This window comes from Xiphophorus couchianus, chromosome 9 (genome assembly GCF_001444195.1).
Source record: "Xiphophorus couchianus chromosome 9, X_couchianus-1.0, whole genome shotgun sequence".
In the NCBI taxonomy this organism is placed as follows: Eukaryota; Metazoa; Chordata; class Actinopteri; order Cyprinodontiformes; family Poeciliidae; genus Xiphophorus; species Xiphophorus couchianus.
Window position 1 is genome coordinate 30,537,853 of NC_040236.1, and position 25,319 is coordinate 30,563,171.

General features: G+C 38.5%; 1 protein-coding gene across 3 annotated transcripts; it reads left to right on the forward strand.

Moving 5' to 3' along the window:
• The first annotated feature begins 253 nt into the window (after positions 1 to 253).
• Positions 254 to 24,197, forward strand: tie1 (tyrosine kinase with immunoglobulin-like and EGF-like domains 1). 3 transcript variants are annotated; one of them, XM_028028285.1, is made up of 24 exons: positions 257 to 560; positions 1,933 to 2,223; positions 2,309 to 2,419; positions 2,556 to 2,711; positions 5,297 to 5,428; positions 5,806 to 5,952; positions 6,045 to 6,173; positions 6,530 to 6,675; positions 8,732 to 8,876; positions 8,975 to 9,133; positions 9,604 to 9,744; positions 13,213 to 13,515; positions 13,891 to 14,181; positions 14,572 to 14,765; positions 14,876 to 15,022; positions 15,117 to 15,180; positions 15,708 to 15,818; positions 18,243 to 18,433; positions 18,756 to 18,869; positions 19,800 to 19,870; positions 21,102 to 21,142; positions 21,429 to 21,525; positions 21,677 to 21,776; positions 22,411 to 24,197. In XM_028028285.1, the coding sequence occupies exons 1-24, from the start codon at positions 497 to 499 to the stop codon at positions 22,480 to 22,482; spliced, it is 3,417 nt and encodes a 1,138-aa protein (XP_027884086.1). In that variant the 5' UTR covers positions 257 to 496; the 3' UTR covers positions 22,483 to 24,197. The 3 variants fall into 3 exon arrangements, with proteins under 3 accessions (XP_027884087.1, XP_027884086.1, XP_027884088.1); XM_028028287.1 differs by lacking the exon at positions 13,213 to 13,515; XM_028028286.1 differs by lacking the exons at positions 21,429 to 21,525; positions 21,677 to 21,776; positions 22,411 to 24,197 and adding an exon at positions 21,241 to 21,422 and having other exon boundaries at positions 254 to 560; positions 21,102 to 21,189.
• Positions 24,198 to 25,319: the final 1,122 nt, after the last annotated feature.

A 25,319-nucleotide genomic window follows, 5' to 3' on the forward strand; every position in this document is an offset into this window, starting at 1 on the left:
GTTTCCTTAACAAATTGTTATTTTTAAGCGGATTTTCTTTTATCTCTTTTCAGGTTAATCTCAGCAGTTATTATAGTGTTCTATTATTTTATTTTATTTTATTTTTTTGTGTGTGTTCGTGTCTTTTGTTTTTGTGTGTGTGTGTGGAGAAAATCACTTAAGCACATTAGGTTAATTAAAACATCTTTCGCATCGGGAAGGTCTGGAGCGCCAACAGCTCTCCGCTGTCTGGTGACGCTCTTCCTTCCTCTCCCACCCAGAGGAGGCTGAGCTTCACCACAGCTTAGACCGCAGTCAGCGTGACAGTATTGATGTACCTTCTCTGACAACTGCTTTATTGCCGAAAATATTTATTTTTTCTCACCTGACCGCGAGCTCTGGAATACGCTATGCGTAAAAACACGCGTCGTCGTCTCGCAGCGGCGCCGCTTTAGGTGTGGAGTTCCAAAAGTTCGGTCGGCAAGTGATTTCGTGGAAAACGTGTTTTATTTTTCCAATGAGGATTACACAAACCATGGGGATCTTGTGGGTGTTGGTATTCTGCTTCTGTGACTTATCAGGTGAGTGGCAGTTTATTAAAGACATGGCAGCAGATAAACTCAGAAAATGTTTAACTGTATTTAAGGGAAACCGTGATATCGACCATGTGTCGCTTTCAGCTAACAATTTATGACTTAAGTGAATTTGCAATTATAATAATTTGATACAGTATCATAAACTTTGGCATGATAGAGTTTAGTTCAATAAACCCTCAGGGGAAAACGAAGCTCATCCAAGTTTCCTCCCATTGTTTTGTGGACTGCAGGGAGAAGGGATGTTGGGTAGGCCGACCTTTAATGTGTTTGGCACGACTTAACAGATAGCGATATGTCTTAGGTAACTGTTCTAGTATCAATCTAAAAACGTTCATATTTGAGTCTTTTATTTATGTTTTTTTAAAACCTTTTTGAGGTTGTAGGTCCAAATGATCCTAAATTGCTCGTGGGACCGTTTCCTGAGATTTTTGGATCACGCAGCTGTAATCAGTTGTGTTTTGAGATTGAGGTTTAGTGTTTCATAAGAACATCTCAGAATACCAAAAAACAACTCGCACGATAATTTTTGAAGCCAAATTTTGCTCTTAGATTGGGGATTGGAATAATTTGATCACGTATGAAAAATGTATGTGACTCAAAGAGGAGAAAATAAATGTGAATAAATCTGAATGCAGAAATGTTTGGTTAATGAACTGCAGAGGAATCAACCTGTTCTCCTAAAATTTGTAATACAATACTAAGCTGTCCAACACTGATATACGCTTTTGAGACAGAAGAACAACAGGACCTAAAGTTATTGTTTGAAAACAAAAAACTAAAAAATAAACAAAACTATTGTTTTCAATTTGCACTTCAAATTTATTAACAAATCCGGTTGTGCAGATAAAACGACATGCTATGGAAACAGCTATTGTTTTATTATTAATTAATTATATATCACAGTTAATCTGTTTCTGTTTACTTTGTATTGTGTCAAAATTTCTTTTAGGTACCACTACATGCTGCAAAAGTACCATCAGTGGAACTTGTATTGTTTCTGATCCATGGCTAATTAGCCTAACATTTTATGATACATACATTTTATGTGACCAGGAAATTACTGCATGTGCATATGTATATGTGCATATAAGTAACTATTTAACAACAAAATATTGCCTCAGTTTTGAAGAGTAGTTTCCTGTTTTGACCTCATCTTTGTTTAGTAAATAATGGCAATGGGTTACTTGTGGTATATTATTTTAATGTTTAAGCTCTAGACCTGTAGGGTGTATTTTCTTTTTATCTGAACTTTAACTACCCATACAGCTATGGATCTCAATGTAAAATATGTGTACTCTGGACTTGAAAGCAAACAACTTAGCATACAGGAACTGTTATGTGCTGTCCTGTAATGCAGGTGCAGTGATGGACTTGACGATGACCTCAACAGCAAAGATCACCAGCGTCAGTCACTTCACCATCTCCTGTATCAATGGTGAGCACAGCCCTGCGGAGGTTAGGTTGAATGTCAGGAGAGATAACAGTATCCTCAAATTACCAAGACCAACTAGTTTTAAAGTGCAGAAGGACTCTCACAGAACTGTTGTGGCAAAGGATTTCCGTGAAATTGAGAATATTGGAATCTTCTATTGTGAGACTCCGGAGGAGTCACCACTTAAGCTCACAATGATAAACAACTTTATTGGAGGTATGTTCAGCTTCTAGACAACCAGATTTGAAGTATGAGTTTATTCATCTAGCTGGAAAATCATTGGTGATCTTTGCGTTTCCAGCTACTTTTATTCCAAAGTACCTTACAATGACTGTGAACAAAGGAGAGACCGCACATCTCAGCATGGAGATGCTGGGCTCTGAACGGCGGGACGTGACCTGGAAATTTAACGGTAAGGGAAGCACAGAAATTCAAAACACATTAAAAGACCATCCAGACAAAATACTCACACAAATATAATGAAGGAAGTGGAAACAGAAACTACACATTACAGTGTATTGTAAAAAAATGTTTTCATGTTTTCAAAGGAAACTACTATTACATTACACACTGGATTGAGGTGACTAACAGCACTGCTACGCTGACAGTGGAGAATGCAACTTTGGCCAATCAAGGCATCTACAGCGCCAGCTATTTTGCGGACAGCCCCCTCCACGGCGCCTGGATGAGACTTATCGTTAGAGGTTTGTGAAATCTAACACACTGCACCAGTTGCTATGTTGGAGGAGCATATCTGGATGAAGATGTGAGACTGCTTGCATGCATATGTGGTAGGGCAAGCAGTGCTGTGTATACATATTTTTGATGCTGCGCATTGCAAAAGTAAAATTGACCCTTGAATTTTCTCATCTTTTTTCTCATTACAATCCCAAAGTCAAACATTTATTGGAACTTTGTCCAATAAAATAGTGCATTTCCCTGCAGAGTCCATCCATGTGTAATTTAATCCCTGCACAGATACAGCTGTTTTGCGAAGGTCTCTTAGCATTGTGGGAAAAAGTCAGAAAACAAACATGATAAAGAATCACACAGGAAAAGTTGCGGTAAAATTGAAAGAAGGTTAGGTTATAAAACAATATATCAGAGTTCGATGAACAGAAAATGGAAAGATTGTAGCAACACTTCAAACCTACCAAGACATGGCAGCAGTCGACAGACTCTAGTAACTTTGGAGGAGCTAGACAGTTCCAAAGCTCAGGTGGAATAATTTCTAAAAAAGAACAGCTATTAGTCATATGCTTCACAAATCTGGTTGTTATGGGAGAGCTTCATGAAAATACATTGTTTCTAGAAAGTCACAAGAAGCCCCAATGTTTGCAGTTTGTCATTTCGTATGCAGGGGACGGCAGTGGAAGATGCTTCTCTGGTTTTTGACTGACAGTATCTGATGAATGCTATGTGGAGTAAAAAGCCAGCAAACATCAGCCCGATGGTGAAAGATGGTAGTGCAGCCTTATGCTCTAGGGATAGTAGAAACATGAGTGGAGGTACATGTGTGTCAATCTTTGGAGAAAAATTATTTTAGAAGAAAAGATAGGCAAAATACAAACTCTAGTGAGGCAAAGGTCCCTACTACTCCCTAAAACTTGCTGCTGTAACTGCATCAAAATGTGATTCTATAAAATATTGACTCTGGGGAGCTGAATTCAAATAAAAGTCATTCTGTTGAATTTTTTTTTTTTCCATTTTTTTTTCAGTCGCCTTAAAAGCATTGTGCTCTTTCCTTTCTGAAAGGAGTGCCATGGTTCTTTGGTTTTGTTGATGCATAAATGTGATAAAGTGTGACAAAGCACACTAAACTCTGAGTGTGTGTGATGCAATAGGAGAATAAGAAGCACATTTTAAAACATTGTTCAGCATGAGGTTAAAAAGGCTCTTTGAAAGTGGGAACCTTTTATTTAAGAGTGGTAGAATTGCACTAACCATCAGTTCCACTATCTTGCATGGAGCCCATGTGCAGCAACAACTCCGACTAACTACTTCCAGCTTCTGTTGATCGTTCCAACAGCTTGAATTCATTTTTGACCATTGCTCTGTATGAGCCCGACTTAACTGTGCAATAACCTTCTGGTTTTCTTAAATCGGTTTCTTGCTATATATATTTGAAAAACCTTATATTGGGAAAAAAAGATTTTCCCTGGGAAAATAAATAGCCACGGTATTTCCTAAAACCACTGTGTTCTTATTGTCTTACTCTATCACACATTAGTGGTTTTCTTCAAAGTTTACTGTGTTAATCCAGAATTACTTCATTAATTGTGGAAAGCTTTCTTGGCCCAGATGTTGGAGCCGGCCCAAACCATAATACTACCACAGTACCAGATGAGATTGCATTCCAGTCTGAGAGATTTTCATGTTTCACATTGTTTCTCATAGCTTCACAAAAGCTGTTGTGGTTTCTCCAACTAGTAATGTTTCAGCTGAGCTTATGCACTTATAGAGAGTTGCAAAACAAAACCCTGCCAATTTGGTTTTGTGTCTGTTGTGGAAAGAAAACAGGTGATGCCTGTGATTTTTAAATCCAAATGTATTCTGTGGATGTTTTTTGCCTTTTTGCTGACATTCAGATAGAGGTATGAATCTGCTTCTCGCCCATGTGGTTTGCACGAAACATAAAAAAGCAGAACATGTTGCTCTAAAAACACTCATGCGGTTGCGTATTCATAAAACATTTATCAGTTGCCTCCTGGCTTGTGTCCTTGCTATTTTTGCTTCATTCTTAAAACTCTTCCTTGCATAAAACTTGCTTACAACTTACAACTTGTTGCCCAAATGTTGTTGGATAATTTTCATTAGTTGATCTTCAGTCTCTTTTTTTAATGTACACTGGAGTTTCTGAATATTCAAAGTTATCTGAAACTGAGACGCTTTGGAGAATTGCTCACAGTAAGCTTAAGATTCATGATTTTGTGTTCGTTCTACTTCTATGTTTTTATAAAGATGATATGTGGACAAAATATAAGCAAGTTGATTTATGTGTCCCCATTCATACATAATGTGAGTCAAAAAGCTCTACATGAAAAAGAGGAAACCTCTAAGAAAAATGACCTTGAAGACAAAAGATAGGTTATGAAAATGTTTCTAATTCAAGCCTTAATATTTACAAGCATGTAAAAATGTTTCGCATCCTTGTAAAGAAGGGTTATGCAGTAGATGCTTAAAAAAATAAAACACATATACAGGAATTACTTTTTAGACATATCAAAACCTTATCAAGTCATGACAAAGTAAGAAACATATTTTATAATAAAGTACTTTATTTCTGCAGACTGTCCCAGTAAGAAGTGGGGTCATAACTGCGACAAAGACTGCCCAGACTGCCTTAACGGAGGAGTTTGTCATGATTTAGATGGGGATTGTGTCTGCCCTCCTGGATTTATGGGGACACGCTGTGAGACAGGTTTGTACTACACTGACACAAAATACAGCAGAATAATATCCATAAAAGTTGATTATCTATCTGTCTGTATGTCTCTTAAAAATATACAAAAAAGGTCATCTGTATTTTTTAAATGTACTTTATCTAAACACCTAGTCTATGTAAATGTTATGCTCTGTAACATTTGGATTGCGAGTGTTTTGCTTTCACTATAACGTCATTGACTATTGTGTGACAAAACAAATAACTGAAAAGATGTTTCAGCAGCTTTTCTGGCTGATGATGGTGACAGATTGGTTACAGTCAGGGTGTTTTGCAACACAGTTTGAAAGACAGCACATTTTTAGGAATACAAATAAATACATTTGTAATTTTTACCTTCCACTGATGGAGAGCAGCCTGCAGGACAGGAATGTTTGGGAGAAACTGCCAGGAGTCCTGCAGAACCAACCACAACAGCAACTGCAAAGAGATTCGCTTTTGCCTCCCAGACCCTTATGGCTGTTCCTGTGCCAGCGGCTGGTTTGGGAGGCTCTGTGAAAAAGGTGTGTAAAACCTGACTTTCCTTGTAGCCATATTAGAGTTGAATTCAACTATCTAAATTTTATATGATGTTTGGTTTGTCTTTTTTTTTCAGCTTGTGTTAATGACACATATGGGCCAGACTGCCGGTTAAGCTGCAAATGCCAGAATGAAGGAGTTTGCAACCGTTTCAGTGGATGTCAGTGTCCCACAGGGTGGAGAGGACAGAACTGTGAGAAGTCTGGTGAGCATCATAACAGACATATTAACCCTTTATGTAAAAATAAAAAATAAAAGCTTTACTATTCTGAGTTAAGGCAACAAAAATAAAATAGCAGTCTCGCATAATTTTCGAAAGATGTAGAAGCTGTTAAAGTCTAAGTGTTGCTCACCAAACATTTGAAAGCTGAAGCTTTAAAAGGCTAATCAGCTTTTATGTAGTGATAAATACACCACATTTAACCAAACACCAAACTGATAAAACTGTATTTTTTCCAATGATTCAAAATCTAAACTTTCAAAATATTCTTATAGATTAAACTGCAACCTTTTCATATCACCTATAAACCATTAATCCAAATATTTTCCATTCTTTTCCAGAACGGGCTCCTCAAATTTTGGAATTGGATTGTGACCTGGAGTGTAATCTGAATTCCAGTCCCAAGGTCAAATGTTCAGCTACAGGCAACCCCCTACCCAGCCACAACAGCTTTGAGCTTCGAAAGCTGGACAACACTGTGCTGAAGGTCAGTAGATCAGAAACAGTCTTGGGAGGATAATACATTGAAGGCCTAGCTAAAATGACATGAAAATATAGCATATAAATTAGTTAAAATGCAAATGTACACAATGCATGGTATTTTGTTTTCACATTTTTTCATGTTAAAATCACAAACGTGAATGTATTTTATTGGGATTTTAAGTAATAGGCCAACACAAAGTAATGTAATGAAGGAAAAATCATACATGGTTTTTGCTGTGGAAATTCATTTATATTCTGATCAGGTTGAATTCAGGGGAAAAGTTTGCTGAAACTACCTTGGGGAGCTAACAGACTGGCACTTTACCCAGGGATTTAAAAGCACTCTGTGGTGAGCCTCGTCTATCTGTGATTTACCATAACGGTGAATGGTTGTAGGTGATAAATTAAAAAAAGAAAAATACGGAAGTTCAGTCAGCATGTAGTTATATCTCACAAGTGATCCAATTCTAACTACCAGTGTTACTCTAGTGCACAGAAATGATGGACCTGTGTGCAGGTGATATAGTCCTCCATGGACTATGTCACCAGAACTATTTGTGTTAGCATCTTATGGTAATGTAAAACTTTTTTTTTCTTTTAACATTTTTTCTGTGTACAACTAGTTCAAGTTTCACTGTATTTGGGTTCTGCAACTCTAAAACAAGTTGCCTCTAAAACATTATCCGAGAACACCGTCTGTCACTCCACTCGAATTATATGAATTTTTCTACAGCTAGCATATGTACATTAAAATGCTACGGGTAATTATGGGTCAAACACAAGTTTGGAGAGAGCTGTAGTTGTCATGAAATGGCGTGTTGAGGGTGGTGAGGCAGACGCAGATGGAACCAGGTTAGACAAATAATGATGATTTAATTAACAAAAACCAAAACAGTCCAAAAACACAGGCAGCACGACTGAGCGGAAGCCAGGGCTTAACGTCGGTAGCAACTGGTATGACGACAGGACAACACGAAGGACTGAGCGCACATTAGACGAGGACCCGACAAAGACACAGGCACACAGGTGACACTAAATACACAGGAGGTAATTACGGGGACGAGAAACACCTGGGGACAATCAAAGGGAGGACAGGACAACACGAGGACTCAGGGACACAGAAAACTCTAAATAAATGCACAGAAAAACACAGAACATGACAGTAGTTGATTCAGTTTTATACAGTCTGTGGATGTGAGAATATTTATTCTGTTTTTTGGGGGGGGGGGGTTGTCATGTCATTTTGGTTTATTTGTTTTGTAATGCATATTTTGACTTGAAAAAACATCATGCTTCCTCAAAGACTCCCAGTGAGTCTTCATGGTCTGGCTGCTGATTGTGGTGTGCCACATAGACACTGTCCCCTCAGTCATTCTTGTGTTATTCTTTCATACAATGTTAAGATTTTGTCTTGTTTAATAACCCTGCTGCTACAAAATGTTTCAGGAAAACTGCTCTCTTCTCTTTCACAAATTGTAATCACTTTTCCTAGTAGTGCAAATTTCTTTTCAAGCCTCATCCCATTCCCCTGCTTTGTGTCAGACAATTCAATTCATCATTTAATTAGCGCTTTGAAAACAGCAAAAAGGCAAAGAAACGTGAACTGACAATAATGGATGAGAAGAAATGTTCATAAAGAGGCATAAAGACCCCTCAGCTGTAAGATTTAAGGACTAAAGTTTCAGAAATGTGGAAGTTGAGAGGGAAAATGTACATGAACTATGCCTTGAGTGATGCTTTCAAAGCCGGCGTAACATTTTGAGGAAGTCAACACAACAATGGTTTGACCAGATAAGGCTGTATCACTCTACATTGCAGCAGTCACCATGTATTGCCTTGATGTGATATGTTCAGACTATGTTATTGTTACTGCTCTGTTTCCTTAATAACAGAAACAATCTGATGAATAGTTGTCCCAGCATTTCCCACAGGAACAAAGAACGTTTTCCTTCGGAGGACATTCTTGAGGAAAAGTTAAGCAGGAACAGAAGTGGGCACAGGAAATGAACATGTGACTTTCATCCTGTATTGCTCAGCCATTTTCCATCTTTTTCACTTAGGCCTCTAAAACAATTCAGGAGTCGAATCGGAGCACAGCCTTGTTTGAGATCCCTCCACTGAGTGTTAAACAAGGGGGATTGTGGGAGTGCCGGGTGTCCACCAATGGAGGCCGGGACTCTCGCAAATTCAACGTTACTATTAAAGGTCTGGGTGTGGAATTACTTATGAGCAGCGCTTACATGTGTGTACAAAGAGTACATTTTGTCACATTTGTTGGTGAATCATCTCATGTTTCTACACAGTGCCCCCAGTGCCAACTACAGCTCCAAAGCTGCTTGAAAAAAGGAGTAAGCAGCTGCTGGTGATGCCGGTGGAGTCACACAAAGGCGATGGCCCCATAATCTCAACCAAACTTCTGTACAAGCCTGTGGAGAACAGAGACTTTTGGTCCTCAATTATAGGTGGGCTGAGAAAAAACATAAAGCCAGTACAATTGCTTTTATGATTTTTATGTTTAAGCAATTTTCCCCCCTTAGCAGTTGTAAAACCTGGAGTCTCAAATGTTGTAACATGTCAGCCAAAGCCAAAGCAACAAAGCTTTGCTTAAGTTGGCGATAAAAGGAAAAGGGATAGTAAAACAAATAGATCAGAATTAATCATAAACACAGAGACTGCTCACAAAACAAATATTTGTGAGAAACATACATAGAATACTCTTTATAATAATCTCTAAACAGATGGTCATGAGAGGGTCCAATATCCACATTTTTTGTTGCTTAAACTAAAATGTATCTGATTAGACATATTTACATTATACACATTAAGGTGAATTGGACCAGGGACACAAACGTGGACTGCCAAACTTTAAATTAAACATCACAACCACAATTGAAATATTTGGTAATCATATCAACTCTTTGTTTTGTTTCAGTTTATAGTGACAAGGAGCCCATCACTTTGATGAACCTGGAGCCTTCAACAAGGTATCGCGTACGCGTCCAGCTGAGTCGTCCTGGGGAGGGAGGTGAGGGAGAATCTGGACCAGAAGCTGTTATGGAGACAGACTGTCCTGGTGAGACCAATGTATAATTGAATTGTTAGTTCAGACAGCCACACACGTTCAAAACAAATGCTTGTTGATCTGAAAAAAATACCACAGCACAATCAGGCATATTCTGGACAGGGAAAGCTGCCAGAGAATAAAGACATAATTTAATTAAACATGAGTTAGTATTGTGATTACAATCATAACAAATGAAACAACTGTCTTAGTATGTGCATGCAAGAAAGATATTGAAAAAAGAAACTCTGCCTCTTTGGGCGGCACAACAATAGTAGAGAAAGAATAATAAGATTCACTTAACTACATATTATTACAGTTACTATATTATTACAGTTGCACTTTAATTACACTATAATTATACAAGAATTAATCACAGTTTTATGCTATATGAATGGACATTGTAAATTTTAACTCAAAACACCTGCTTAAGGGAAAGTAATTATTCTCATTGGACAGATATTATCCTAATGTGAAAATAAAGCTGACAAAACTTAGCATAAATCTCAACATTACGCATAGTACAACCACTCCCAATGTACCTCTCTAGATGCATTGAAAAGGGTCCAAATAAAACTAACTGGAAGCAAAGCCTGAAGAACAGAGCAAAAAAAAGAAAAAAGAAAAAACGAGAGTTCACAAGGGCAAATGAGGCAAATAATTCAGGTGGGGGGCATGGAGGCTGGCCCAACAATGCTGCGAGTTCAGGTGGGGAGCTAAATGGTCCAACGATGAAGCTCTGGAGGGTGGTTTGGAGCCCATTACGAGAAATGACAGAAATACTAGCTGGCCTGGAAGCTGAAGGATCTGGCAAAGAGGATTAGAAATGGAGGCCAAGTAGCTGTGGAAGTAAAGGGGGAGCCCTCTACAGCTACAGCGGTATGAGCAGAATACAGCCATAGGACAGAAGGGTAGGTCTAGAGGATAACTTGTGGGCCATTTAAATAAGTGAACTAGCTCCCAAAGCATAGAAACAGTCAGATCTGGGTTCATACTTAAATTGCTTAAAGAGTCTTTGGCAGAGGAAGATTATTTTCAAGAACACTGAAACATGCTGTAGTGGATGTGACTCATCCACAACTTCCTTCAAGAGCACAGGAACAAAGACTGGTGGAGGTATGTTTGTGATGATGATGAATCCAATATGGTGACGATGAGGAGTCCGTAGAATCCTAAAGCCATGGTCTAGGTTGTGCATTTGAAGGCTGCTAGAAACACACAATAAGCTGTCACTGATCAGACCCTTAAAGACTTACAGTGAAGCATCTAGCAAACTCTTGCTTTCTGACAAAGTTTTACAATGACGTTTTTGGTTGTGTTTGTGATGTCATGCTTGAAACTGCGGCAGAAAGGAAGTGCAGCACACGTTGCAGTGTTCAGACAGCAGTGGCAATAAAGTATTGAACGCAGGAAAGGTACGTGGACATGCAACAATGGAGTTGCTGGGTTGGGGCAATATTATCTTTTTCAAATTCCCGTCTTCAATCCTAGAAAGGTGAGCCGCTGCTTTCCTATATTATCACATGTTGCAAAACCTTTATAAGCTCACCTTTGAGGTCCATGTTCAGGTCTGATCTTTTTTTATCAAGATTTGTTCCAGTGATGAAACCAAATACAAGAGGTAGGCGAACAGCCAAAGGAGGTGGAAAATAAAACACTTAATTGTAAAGAAACTTAAAAATGAAATCAACCCAATATAGTAGGGAGAAGGAGTGAAGTCAAATCAGGCAACATGAGTTGAAATAACTTGCATGGAGACATGGGGACCGAGGGAAGCACAACAGGCATTTAGACTGAGTGGGTACCAGGAGCGACTGAAAGTCTAATTACTAATTAATTAACAGAATGGAAGCAAATGAGAGGGAATCAAAAGGATAAGACAAGTTAGAGAAGTTGATTGGTGGAAATTACTTAACAAAAACTAAACACAGAGATCAGGAAACAGAAACAGGGTTAAGCGTGAGTGACAAAATCATAAGCCAACACAAAAAATGCCAAGGGGACGTCACCATTATAACACTTCCCAAAACTCAAAACACAGCAAGACTACTGACGTAGAATGACCTGTCTACACTGAAATAATGAATGTGGCATTTTGGAAAAGTTTGTATTTTTTCTTTAGTCCATGTAGATATGCTTTAAATCTTATGTTTAAGAAATGAGAGGTAAAATAGAGAAGACTGACATTGTTAAAGCTTTCCTATTTGAACTTACAGTGCTAACCTTTGATGTCCCAGTTTTCACCCTTTATTATTTTTATGCTTTTTCTGATCCCCCTTCACATTTTCCATTGGCTTGAGATCAGGGCTTTGTGACACCCGTGCCAAGACATTGATTTTGTTGTCCTTAAGCCACTTTGTAACAACTTTGGCTTCGTGCTTTGAGTCATTATCCATTTGGAACACTCATTTGCACCCCAGCTTTAACTTTCTGGCAGATGTGTTTCGATGTTGCTTCAATATTTCCACATAATGTTCTTTCCTCATAATGCCATTGAAATTTATGAAGTGTACAAGTTCCTTCTGCAGCTAAAACGCACCACAGGTTGATGCTACTGACTCTATATTTTATTCCCGGGATGGTGTTCTCAGGCTAACAAGCAACCCAAATTTTCCTCCAAATGTAATGATGGCCGTTATGGCCAAACAGTGCAATTGTTTAGTTAAATCAGATGCAGAGAACATGCTTCCAAAATGACAGTCTTTGTATGTGTTAGTAAACCTGCAATCTTTTGCTTATATGTTTCTTTTGGATTAATGGCTTCCTCCTTGCAGCATGACTGTTTAGCCCATGGTGGTACAGGATACGTTTTACCGTCTTAACGTCTTAATGCCACGTTCTTAACAGCTGCAGTCAGCATCTTAACTAGATGTTTGGCTTTTATTCTGCACATTGTGGACAAAGAACCAATCTCCTTCCTGAGGAGTATAATGGTTGGACATTCCCACTATGTTTAAACTTGCGTTTAATCATTGGACAAGATGAAAATGGCACCTTCAAGCATTTGGACATTGATCCAAAGAATGAATCAGAGTTGTGCAGCTCCACAGTTATTTTCCTGATATCTAGGATGATTTCTTTTGACCTTCCTGTCTTGTCAAACTGGAAACCAGCAGGCTTCAGGTGTGGCCTTTAAATATATTCACACCTGTGTAATTACTCAACTCAAATGTGTCAGATAACCCATCAGAAATTTCGAAAGCCATAATATTGTCATCTGTGCTTTCCAGGTGACTCTCTTAGCTTGGAAAGACAGTAATCATTATGTATGTAAACTTCATAAAAAAATTATCACATATTATTTTTCTTATAATTGTGGCATTTAGCAAGTAGAAATAAATTTGGTAATTCTAACGGACATAATCAAAATAAGTTTGGACTGATTTAACTTCAGACAGCAAGAAATAAAACTTTTTACATAGCACATGTAAACTTCTGGTTTTAAGTGCAAGTGTAACTGTTTCTACTTGTTTGCTGCAGAACCCACGGTTCAGCCCGAGATCGAAAATAGGACAGTAGACGGCCATAATGCTAAAGTGTGGTGGCGACTACCTACAGACAGTGACATCACTCCTGGCACAGCCACTGGATTTTTAGTGCAGCTCTTTGAACCCCCACCGTCCAATGAAAAACTTTGGGAGAAGACCACCCTGCTCAATGTGCTCTCTACCGAATTTCACAACCTGAAGTATCATCATGACTACAGTGTGGTGGTGCGCCTCATCAACTGTGGCAGCCAGGGGCCAGCCTCCAAACCTTTCCTCTTCCGCATCAACAGCCAGGGTAAATGGAAACCTCTGGTGTCTTTTATTGCTCAATTTTTTTCATGGTTGTGGAAAAATAAATGAGATCTGCAAATTTTACTGTTAAAATAGTTGAATGGATATGTACAGATGTTTAGAGACCTTACAAGACAAACAGGAGCTACGAGACCCAACTTTTGTTCTTTTACTCAATTTAAATAATTCTTTGACACAAAAATGTTGGTGTCTCAAATAACATATCAAAACTGCCGAAAGTCACAAAAGCACATAAAACTAAAAAGCATAAAACACAAACTAAAAGAAAATGTTGAAAAAAAAATCTTATTCCAGCCTTTTTGTTGTTGTTGCAAAACTTGTTGTAAAATAGCTAATAGTAACTGTGTCTGCATTTCAGGGCCTTCACCTCCCCGCAGTGTCCAGGCCCAAGCCCTTTCCACATCTGCCGTCCAGGTGACATGGCAGCCCCCAGAGAATCCAAACGGAGGCATAATTAAATATGTCATAGAGTACCAGCCAGTCGGCCAGGGAAGCCCTCATCACTGGCTGGACATCAATGACAGAAACAAGACCACAAAAGACGTGACGGCGCTCAACAGCAGCACCCTCTACCAGTTCAGAGTAAGAGCTTGCTCCAAAGTGCCTGGAGAGTGGAGTACATTTGTTCAGGAGAAGACACAAGGAGATGGTAAGAAGGAGCTTCTTCTCTATGTTTAAGTGCTTCTTGGGGGGTTAGGGTTGTAATAATGTAGTTGGACGTAAAAATTCTTTGAAGGCATTGCATGACGTTAACATTGTTTAACCAAAACACACTCACAACACTGCGTCTCAGGGCACGATAGGAAAGAGAAAATCCCAATGTCCTTGGGTTGCTTTTTCAATTATGATAAGAAGGAAATAAATATTTTATTGTTTCTTTTGAAGTAGGTTTTATGTTCTTTTTTGATAACATTGGCAATTGGAACAGAAGTTCTTAAGATGACTACTAAAACTACATCTGCTGCTTCCTTAGACAGAAATAATCCCCGTCTCTCCTCTCATTTTTTTCCTTTGTACTTTCTCTCTTCTATGTAAACAGACTCACAGATTTTAGCACCAACCACCCAAGGTGTTTCTGGAAAGCCCATCGGGGACGGTAATCAGCTCCTGGTGGCAGTGGTGGGCTCAGTAACTGTTACCTGTGTGACCATACTGCTCGCCCTGCTGGCTCTGTTCTATATCAGGAAGATGCTGCTCAACCGTCGGCGCACATTTACCTATCAGTCTGGATCGGTGAGGGTGTGCTAGTATTAACTTTGGAAGAATATAAAAACCTTTTTCAAGACTACATGTGAAAACAAAACATTCACATTTATTTGTTTATTTGCCAACGTTTATGGTAGGGAGAAGAAACTATTCTGCAGTTTAACTCAGGAACCCTGACCCTAACAAGGAGACCCAAGCCCACGCCAGAACCGCTCACATATCCAATCCTTGAATGGGAGGACATTAAATTTGAAGATGTCATTGGAGAGGGCAACTTTGGCCAGGTTTATACTGCTATTTCATTTTTACTACGTTGATCAATGTATGAATGGCAATCAAGCTTTTAAGCAATTAAGCTAACCATATTTTTTATAACAGGTCATTAAAGCTATGATCAAAAAGGATGGCAACAAAATGAGTGCAGCCATCAAGATGCTAAAAGGTAAGTACTTTTCAACATTTTAAACCAACTCAAATTTCTTAATACTTTTCTTGCAATGAGACACAGTTTGATATTTAAAATGGTCTTGATCAGACATTCTCAAGGTTACTGAAAGCCCAAGGTTTTCTTTGAATATTAACAGCTTTTAAACTCATTTTTGTCCTTCTACCTAATTATGACAGCATTACAAGTTAAAAAAAAAACAGATCTACATTGTTTAAAGTACAGTGAAACTGATTCTTTTCTTAGTTGTTCATTGTATCTAGAGAGAAAAGAGCTGAAATTTAGGAATCTCTTTCATTTCCAAATGACTGAGAGCTCAGAGGTTAGAGCAAATGTTTACATACAAACGTTTAAATAGTGTTCTGGATATTTCTGAATAAGCCACTAATATTCATAGAAAAGCTTGAAAGATTTTTAAAAGACAAGTTTCTGAGATTCTAGTGAACACCTGTGAGATTTATTCTGGAACATTATTTTTGGTTGTGTTTTGTGTAAGAATGTGAAGCATGCTGTTCTGCCTGCAGAGTTTGCCTCAGAGAATGACCACAGAGACTTTGCTGGAGAGCTGGAAGTGTTGTGCAAATTGGGCCAGCATCCCAACATTATCAACCTGATAGGAGCCTGTGAAAACAGAGGTGAGTGAGCGACATCTAGTGGTGCATTTGGGTCTGGAATTGTTTTGAAGTCGATGATGATCCCATGCCAAAAGTCCCAACAACTGTTCCACCATTGAGCCCCTAAATAAAATCCTGTGCACCTATTTGCTTACACAACTCACCACAATAAGTTATGAAGTAATAAAGTAAGCTTTGTTTGCCCAATTTAAAATCCTAAACGAAAAGAGCATAACAATGCTGGAAAATTTTTTTTATGAAGTCCACAAATTTGAAAAAGAAAACTGTGAATAACCTAGTTTGCAATTTTTATCTCGTGAAAAAATATGAACTCTTTGGCCTTCATACAAGTTGCTAAGTGAAGGAAAATTAATTTTTCCCATCATTCCACCTCATATTTTACATACTGAAACATAGCAGTGGTAGCATCATACATTGAAACAATGCATGATAAATACATTGAATCTGGTTGCAACGTAACAAAAGGTGAAAAGGTATTGAGGCGCATTTGTGAGGTGCTTGATGTTACAACCTAAAAAACATATGAAAACATTTTTGTAAAAACTCTTTTTAATAAAGATCATCCAGGTTTTGGTATTTTTCATGAAAATCAGTTTGTGCAATTTTGTAATATGAATAATTATAATAATAATAAGTGGCCATTCCTCCCAACTGTTTCCTCTCATCTTTGAACTGAAGGCACCAGAAGGAAGGAATCCAAAATGAAAACCTCTCTCCCTCTAGAGGCTTGAAGGGATTTGTCCATACATCTCACTTCTTTGCTATCTGTTTTCCATGGCTGAACTGAAAAACAGTTCCTGCCATGATGTATCAGTTTCTTTTAATAGCAGTCCAACCCAAATAATGTGATTACTTTTGTTTGATCAAAGTCTGATAACATATGAGAGAGGAAATTTAGTGGTAAGCACATTAGATGAAGCATTACTAATCCAATTTAGCCTTGAAATATAAACGGTTGACAAATTCAAGAATCTACGCCACAAATCTACTGAATAATATGAACAAAAAAGACAACAAAGCAAAAAGAGCTTTGCTAGGTTATTGTGAATAGTTACAACAACAAATGTGTGAAAGCTAAATATGTTTTCAAGGGGAAACAGTGGAGAAAGTGTGGGTTAATAATTGAGGGAATAAATAAGGAGCCATAAGACAGTGGAATAAAAACTATTTGCATAGAATTTACAAGTGGGTACCTTTTGCAATTATTTCCTTTCACAATAAAATTCTAAATGATTATCATGGTTGTTATTAATGTATTGAGCTTCTTAATTACAAACATGAAGCAAGATCAAAGTCTGTTAAGTTTTGATAAGATTAGTGATTTCAAATCTTGTTTAATTATTAATATATTTTGTTACATTTTTCCTGTGTGGCAGATATGTTTGTGTTTTTTCTGCTGGAAATACCGAATATTCTGTGTGAGATATTTATCCAGCCTCTCCATCAGACTGTTATTCCTTCCTTCCCCATACGGTCCTCACTAATTGTGTTGGCACTCTTACTGATCCTGGTGAAATCAGCATGAAACCTTTCCAACAGCTACAAATGCCTAATAGCCTGTGGAAAGGCTGAAAGCTGTCATCTGTTGACAGAGATTCAGCCATCTGGTTGAGTTCAGTGAGGATTTTATAAAAAGGTCTGGCCTACGTCTGAGTCAAGTTTAAATTGTTCAAGGCCAAGTCCCTTACCATCTGTAGCCGGTTGCCTCTCTGAGCAACTGCAACCAAGTCTGTCAAGGCCTCACTCAGGGTTTTTAGGTAGACAGACAGGATATTGTTGTGGAATAAAAATAAAAATGAATAATTTAAACTATTTGAATGCGATGCTGAAAGACTCTTGGTCTTTAAATATTGATTGGGCCTGACAGTATCTATATCATGGTATTGGTTGGTATGTCTTCCTCCTTGGTGGGAGTAATGCTGATCTGCTGAGTTGAATTAACATAAAGTACAGGAACTTGGATATTGTCCTCCTGCTTTATTCCATGGTGCAATGCACTACTACCAAAGGATGACACCATGTTAGACAGTTGTTGGTGTTTTTTTATTTGAAAATCTCCAGTTAACAACTAGAAGCATAATTTGTAGAAGTGCCACTAAATAATTAAACCTTCATTTTGTTATCAAAGTACAGTATAAAAGTTATTTATAGACGACATTCAGCTACCCAAAGTGGGAAGTTGATTTTGAACATGAATTTTAAAATCTAATTCTTGTTTGGATGCTATTGGCCAATTTGAAAAGTTATGCTTCAGATAAATCATTAAAACCCTAAATGTGCATGATATGCCGGCTTACAGCAAGCGTATGTGTATCATAGCAGGCTGGAGCGGTAGTGACTGCCACTTTGACAGTAACAGAACTACGCGTTAAAATTGGCGAGCTAGCCAGGAAGTTTTTTCGAGAACTGTGTGTCTTTTTTCAGGCTACCTGTACATAGCCATAGAATACGCTCCCTATGGGAACCTCCTGGACTTTCTGAGGAAGAGTCGCGTGTTGGAGACCGATCCTGCTTTTGCAAAAGAACATGGGACTGCTTCTACCCTCACCTCCCAGCAGCTGCTGCAGTTTGCTGTTGATGTGGCAACCGGCATGCATTACCTCAGTGACAAGCAGGTAAGATGGGGAAAAAAAATTCTAATTTGCCTCATAGTGAATAGTCTATTTCTGATTGAGCTTGGACTTCAAAAACAGCTGTTTTCTAATAGTTGATGTCATTGTATGTTGCGATGCTGCATAATGTTTTAAATGTTACATACTAGATTTCACTAATCTATGCAAAGAGGCTTCAGTAATGACTCTTAATTCACTCAAAATTCTATTCTGTCTGTAAATTATGTTCACACTTCAGGTAAAGTTTATTTTCGCCCTTTTGTAAAGCATGTTCATTTTACAATTATCACTACTTCCCTTCTCATCTCCTCTGTGTTGGTTTTAGTTCATTCACAGAGATTTGGCAGCAAGGAACGTTCTTGTAGGGGACAGCCTAGTGGCAAAGATTGCAGATTTTGGTTTGTCCAGAGGAGAAGAAGTGTATGTCAAGAAAACAATGGTGAGTTGTTTGGGTTTTTTTGTTGTTGTTTTTAACAAAGTAATCCAAGAGAGGGCAATGAAAGCATCTCAGAGTAGATGAATTACACCAGTCGTGTAATTTGGTGTCCAATACCAAACCTGGGGGTTGCTGTCCTGCATTTTTTTTCTTTATCTTTTGCTAGTTTAGCACACTATAATCCTGTACATGTTCATTAACATAGTCTAATCTCACATACAGTTTAATTAAACTGTACATTCACTGGGCACAAAATGGGGGAACGGCTGGGGGAGGAACTAAATCTGCCCTGAGCAATGGGTAAGTCAGGTTGATTGAGATGACATAATCTGAATATTTGAGGGGTTAAAAAGGTGATTATGAATGGCAAAGTAACCTTAAACAAATTTTTTTATGTTGATCCAGACCTTAGAGCACAACCACCAGCATGAACAAATCTTAATTTACTTTTACAATAGAATAGAAAAGCTTTATTATCTGACCCAGTTAATGACAGATTTTTTTGTCAAGTGCTTCAACAACAACCATTCACACACAAATACCTTAACATCTTACCTTAATAAATATATATATATATATATATATATATATATATATATGTACATATATATATATATATAAACAGCACAAAAGAAAGCACATAACCCATGAATTGTTTTTAAACTTTTGGGTCCATTTTCTTTTACAGAAACATCCAGACAAGTAATGGATCAATAAAAGGTTCTCCTCTAGAGGGCAGTGTTCTGTAAACATGCAAACTGTCTTCGTGTGTAGTAATTGTATTGTGTTTTGTATTGCTTAAATCATCACATTGAGAAAACAGATGTACGTTTAAACTGATTCAAAGACAGTGTAATATTGTTCAGGATTTGACATTCCAGTTACTTTGTGAAAATTAACCACCTTAACATAAATGTGCTGGTTTGCTTCTAGGGCAGACTGCCTGTACGATGGATGGCCATTGAGTCCCTGAATTACAGCGTGTATACAAGCAAGAGTGACGTGTGAGTCTTTTATTTGAACAAAAGGATGGGATTAAAGTTGTAAAGTTGTTCATTATGTACAACACAAAGTGTCTTTCTTCAGAAAACAACAAATCATCCCCTGTCACTGTTACACTGATAAAAGTGTGCAACGTAACTGATAAGCACAAACCAGGAAGCCTAGGAAACAGACTGCCAGTTGACTCTCTGTCAACTGGAGCCTGTTTATACAGCAGAGAGCAGGCCAGCAGAGCACAGGACAGCAAAAGGAAGAAGAAAAAAACCTTGCTTATGAGGACCAAAACAGTACCAAGAATTAGTGAAAAAAGAATGAGTGAAATGTTAGTAGGAACCAGTGCAGCAGAGATACCTGTGAGGCAAAAAGACAGACTGAGCACAAACAACATTTTGTCTGATTTTGTAATCTACCACACCAGCTTGTGACATATAAAACTGGTGGTTATTCGTGTAGGGCTGCACAGTGGCGCAGTTGGTAGCACTGTTGCCTTGCAGCAAGAAGGTCCTGGGTTCGATTCCCGGCCGGGGTCTTTCTGCATGGAGTTTGCATGTTCTCCCTGTGCATGCGTGGGTTCTCTCCGGGTACTCCGGCTTCCTCCCATAGTCCAAAAACATGACTGTCAGGTCAATTGGTTTCTCTAAATTCTCCCTAGGTGTGAGTGTGTGTGTGCATGGTTGTTTGTCCTGTATGTCTCTGTGTTGCCCTGCGACAGACTGGCGACCTGTCCAGGGTGTACCCCGCCTCTCGCCCGGAACGTAGCTGGAGATGGGCACCAGCAACCCTCCCGACCCCATTGGGGACAAGGGTGAACAGAAAATGGATGGATGGATGGATGGTTATTCGTGTCAGAAAGTTTTGCTTATCAATCTAGTAAAGATTGTGGCTTTATGTTTGGAAATGAATGACATGAACACATCTTCATTTTTAAATAGAAACCTCAACTACTAAATGATTAAAATTAAAAACTTTGTGTAGTTTTTTTAATTTCTAGTTTTTTAGTTCATGCATTTTGAGTTCATGCATTTGTCAAAGCCAAAACTTGTATGAATGCAAGATAAGATTGTTTTGAAGTTGTACGGTTTTTGATTTCTAGATTAGCACAGCTAGTTTCTGTTTGCAGGGCACCAGATATCATCAACAAAGTGCATCTGCTCTTTTATGACTTAAAAAAAAACTTTTATGTTCTCTCTAACTTGCTTGATCTCAACTATTTTTTGACCTTCTTCCTCACAGATGGTCTTTTGGAGTTCTACTTTGGGAAATTGTAAGCTTGGGTAAGAATGCTTACAACATTGTAATAAAATGCAGGTTCAATTTGCTTTTCTGTACAGACTGCAAAGCCAAAGGCCTTTCAATGCAAGTCCCAGAAAAGTTCTGTTTTTATTTCTGCTTTTCGTTAATTCTTTTTATAGTTTCAGGAAGAGCTATCTTCTCCAAATCTACTCGTGTAGCACAATTGACTGTCTGAATAATAGATCTACTTTAACCTCTGCTGTGCATTTCCTGGTCTCATCTTTTACATTGCATTTATTTTCTGCCTCTTGTTTGTGTGTGAATTAGGTGGTACACCATACTGTGGAATGACATGTGCTGAACTGTATGAAAAACTGCCGCAGGGCTACAGGATGGAGAAACCCAAAAACTGTGATGATGAGGTGTAAGTATCCTGTTCCAAAAGGCAATTAACTGATTTATTCAACTCTGTTCTACTATTTTAGTAATTGTTAGGAGTTTTATCAAAATGATAGGGTGTTAGCATTTTTATCCAAACATTATTTAGGAAGTTCTGTCATTGTTTGTCATCCCAGCTACGAACTAATGAGGCAGTGCTGGAGGGATCGTCCCTATGAGAGACCACCCTTCTCACAAATCTCTGTCCAACTCAGCCGGATGCAGGAAGCCAGGAAGGTAATTCTTGATTCACAATAGCATTCAAACCGCTTTAAGTTTTTTCACTTTTTCCCTGAATGCACCATTACCTGAATGACGCATGGTGGTGGCAGCATGATACTGTGGGGATGCTTTTCCTCAGCAGGTAGAGAGAAGCTAGTCAGAGTTGTTGAGAAGTTCCAGACTGGAAGAGAAACTGCAGGTTCATCTTTCAGCAGGACAATGACACTAAATATACATCCTTAGCTAGCATGAAATGGTTTAGACCAAAGCCTAATCATGTATTAAAATGGCCTACTCAAAGCATAGGTCTATTTCCAATCAGCAACTTTGACACGGTTGATTAGAAAAACACATAATAGTTCTTAGATTTCAATCTGTAACATTTCTGACAGTTTAACAAAATGTGAAAAAGTTCAAAGGGTATAAAAACTTGCACCATGCACTGTATTACAAAAAGTGTTGCATCATAAATCATCATGTTGCTGCAATTTCTCTTTTCCCTTTGTTACAAATTAACAGTCACGATGAGCGAGGTAGAAATGTGGTCACTTACGTGAAGTTTAGCTGCTAATTTCAATTGAATGCTGTAAATAGTTTTTATATTTCTCCATCGGTTTCCCTGAAATTCCAAACCTCACCTGTCTTCCAGGCCTACGTTAACATGGCTCTGTTTGAGAACTTCACCTACGCTGGGATAGATGCCACCGCAGAGGAGGCCTGACTACCAGCCCCCCCAGACCCTCGCACGCCACGTAGCTCCAAGAGAAAGACGAGCGGCAGGCCGCCACGTTACTGCCACCATCCTGCCAGTCAACGGCAACACAGGAGGACTGGGCGCTTCACCGCAACCACCCAGCTATAGATGGAGGACTGTGACAGGACACTTTATTGGGTTACCAAAAGCATGAGGAGATGTGGAGAATAGCTGAGCCTTCGGTGGAAAGACGCATTTGCTAGAAAGCCTTCTGGAAGAAATACCCCTCTCTTTCTATTCAATGTAAAAACAAAAATCAACAGACGTAACTTTCTTTCTTCTGATTTTATATTTTCCTCTGATCCCTGAGGGGGGGACTTACAAACGTGGAGCTATGTGATTTGCTAAAACACCAACGGGTCTGTGGGGTGTCTGCTGGATTTTTTATTTTTTTTACTCGTGGAGGAGGAGCTATTTTTGTGGAGAAAACTTTAAAGGACACAGTTTGGACTGCAAACAGAAGTTCTAAACTTTTTTGAGAGTGAATTGTGACAGATACCATTGTAGCACTTACAGCAGCATGATATGTGCCATTTGTCATAGTTATTATCCGTGTACTGCCTATCGCTGCCCTGTGAAAATACCGCTGTTTGTATTTTGATACATTTGTAAGAATTTTGAAAAAGTATTAGAGCCATGTATTCAAATTAGGCAGAGTTGTAGAACAATATATTTTTTAGACAATGTGGAAGGCGTGTTGAAATCAGAAATTATCTCCACACCATAAAGCACACTCAACACTTTTAGGAACCCTGGTAAATATGTGTAAAAAGCCTTATAATGAAATTATATTTTATCTCACACTCACACAGAATTATAAAAAAAATCTGGATTATTAGGAAAACATTTCTGAGTTTTTTGGGGGTAGCGGGGTTGTTTGTGTTTTTTTACAAAATCAATGTTGCCACACTTACTGGAACTCTTAAAAGTTGAAACCATACACAGATGAGCAGGATGGATAAAGAAAGCAGAACATAAATAAGTAAAATTAAAAAATCCCAAAGTTCACTATTAGAGGGCTGCAGTCATCAAGTTTTCATAGATTCTATTGGATTCTACACGACAACCAATAGTTTGGGAGGAATGTTAGGTAAAAATCTGAAAAAGAGACTAAAATTGAGGCTTTTGAAAAACAAAATTTGGGAAAGAAAGACCTTATGTCCAAGTACAAAGGAGGATCTATGATGTTGTGGGCCTGTTTCTCTACAAAATGCCCTGGAAATGTAACTAGTTAGGGTTAGGGTTAATTGAAAAGAGCTCTGCCAGCAAATATAAAATGGGTCATAACTGAATCTCTCAGGAGGATTTAAAAAATGCATGGCCCAGTTAACATCAAATAGAAAATACATTTATCTTAACCCCAAGGTCTAAACGCTGGTGTAAACCTTGGGGTGAGTTGAGGATAATAGCGCAAAGGATCCAGGACTCTGGTTGAGTGTTACTGGAGAAATGTATGTCAGATGCTTTTGTGTTAACAGCAGGTGCTAGGAAGTTTTCCACCAGTGATTCTGTGTGTGTGATTAATCTAAATCAATCAAAGATGAATCTACTGTTAAGCTTTTTACTCATGTTTAGTGGGGTGTCATTATGTATGGAGTGTGCTGTGTGAGCAGTGATCAGTTTGAATGTTGTACTGTTAGGAAACATGTAATAAAAATGTTAGCATGGTTGTCATGGATTTATATTGGTTCTTAAACTATTATTTTTTCCCGTCTTTTGTCTGTTCATGAGAAGAAAAAGTACATCCCAGAGAACTGGAGTCTTGGGAGAGCTAAGGGAAGCTGATCTGCAGTCTTGATTTTATAAAGTTTGTCTTGAGGTAACATTTTTGTAGAGCAGAACAGTCTTCGCACATGTCGACAACTGGCTTTTCTATATGGTGTGTGTGTGAAATGCTGCAACAGGACACGTGAAAAAAGAAAAAGAAATCCTGATCTGCCCAGCTGCGCTGAACTGATCTGTCACCGGGTTTCCTCCACAAACCGACCACATGCACAGAGCTGTCTGTCACACACGGTTTCTGTGACCAAGCTTCCTGAGGACCTTCTAACATGTGAGGAAAACACCATGGGCCCAAGGTTTATTTATAGCTCACAGCATTCAAAATTTTACGTTAAAGAACTAGTCTGGGTGAACTTCTGACCCCGATGATGTGAGCTCTATGAAGATTTTATACTAACGTGTTACCGTTTTGTCTGACCATATAATATTCTTTACCTACATTAAGCAGATTTATTGTAAATAACGCATAAACGTTTTGATATGTTTTGAAAACTGAACACATTTTATAAACCCTGGAGGATGAATTTAGACACAACTCAGTATCTCATGGGTGAATATTACAAAATTTGAGAAGATTAGAGAAGAAAACGTATCATTTTGCTGGTCGATCACAATCGACATATTGGGCACCCCTGATTTAGAGCATCAGTTATTCAATCAAGAGGTGTGTGGTAACTCTGGAGGAGCTACAGAGATCCACAGCTCAGGTGGGAGAATCTGTTGGCAGAGATACCATTAGTCATGGACTCATTAGTTTCCAGACTAATAGACTAATTTGCAATGTTTTATCACATGAAGCCCCAAAGAAATACAATGCAAGCAGTTAATTTTTCAGCAGGACAACAACTCAATGCTTCAGATTCACTGAGAATCTCCTGGAGTGGCCCAGTCCAGACCTGAATCCAACTGAACATCTCTGGAGAGGCCTGAAAATGGCTGACGGATATCTACCATCCAACCTGATGGAGCTTGGGAAGAACTGCATAAACATAGGTGAGCTAAACTTGAGGTGTCATATTCTA

Coding starts and splice junctions, on each gene's coding strand:
- tie1 (XM_028028285.1), top strand. CDS start 497: ATGAGGATTACACAAACCATGGGGATCTTGTGGGTGTTGGTATTCTGC. Junction 2,224..2,308: donor GATAAACAACTTTATTGGAG/GTATGTTCAGCT, acceptor TTGCGTTTCCAG/CTACTTTTATTCCAAAGTAC. Junction 2,712..5,296: donor GATGAGACTTATCGTTAGAG/GTTTGTGAAATC, acceptor TTATTTCTGCAG/ACTGTCCCAGTAAGAAGTGG.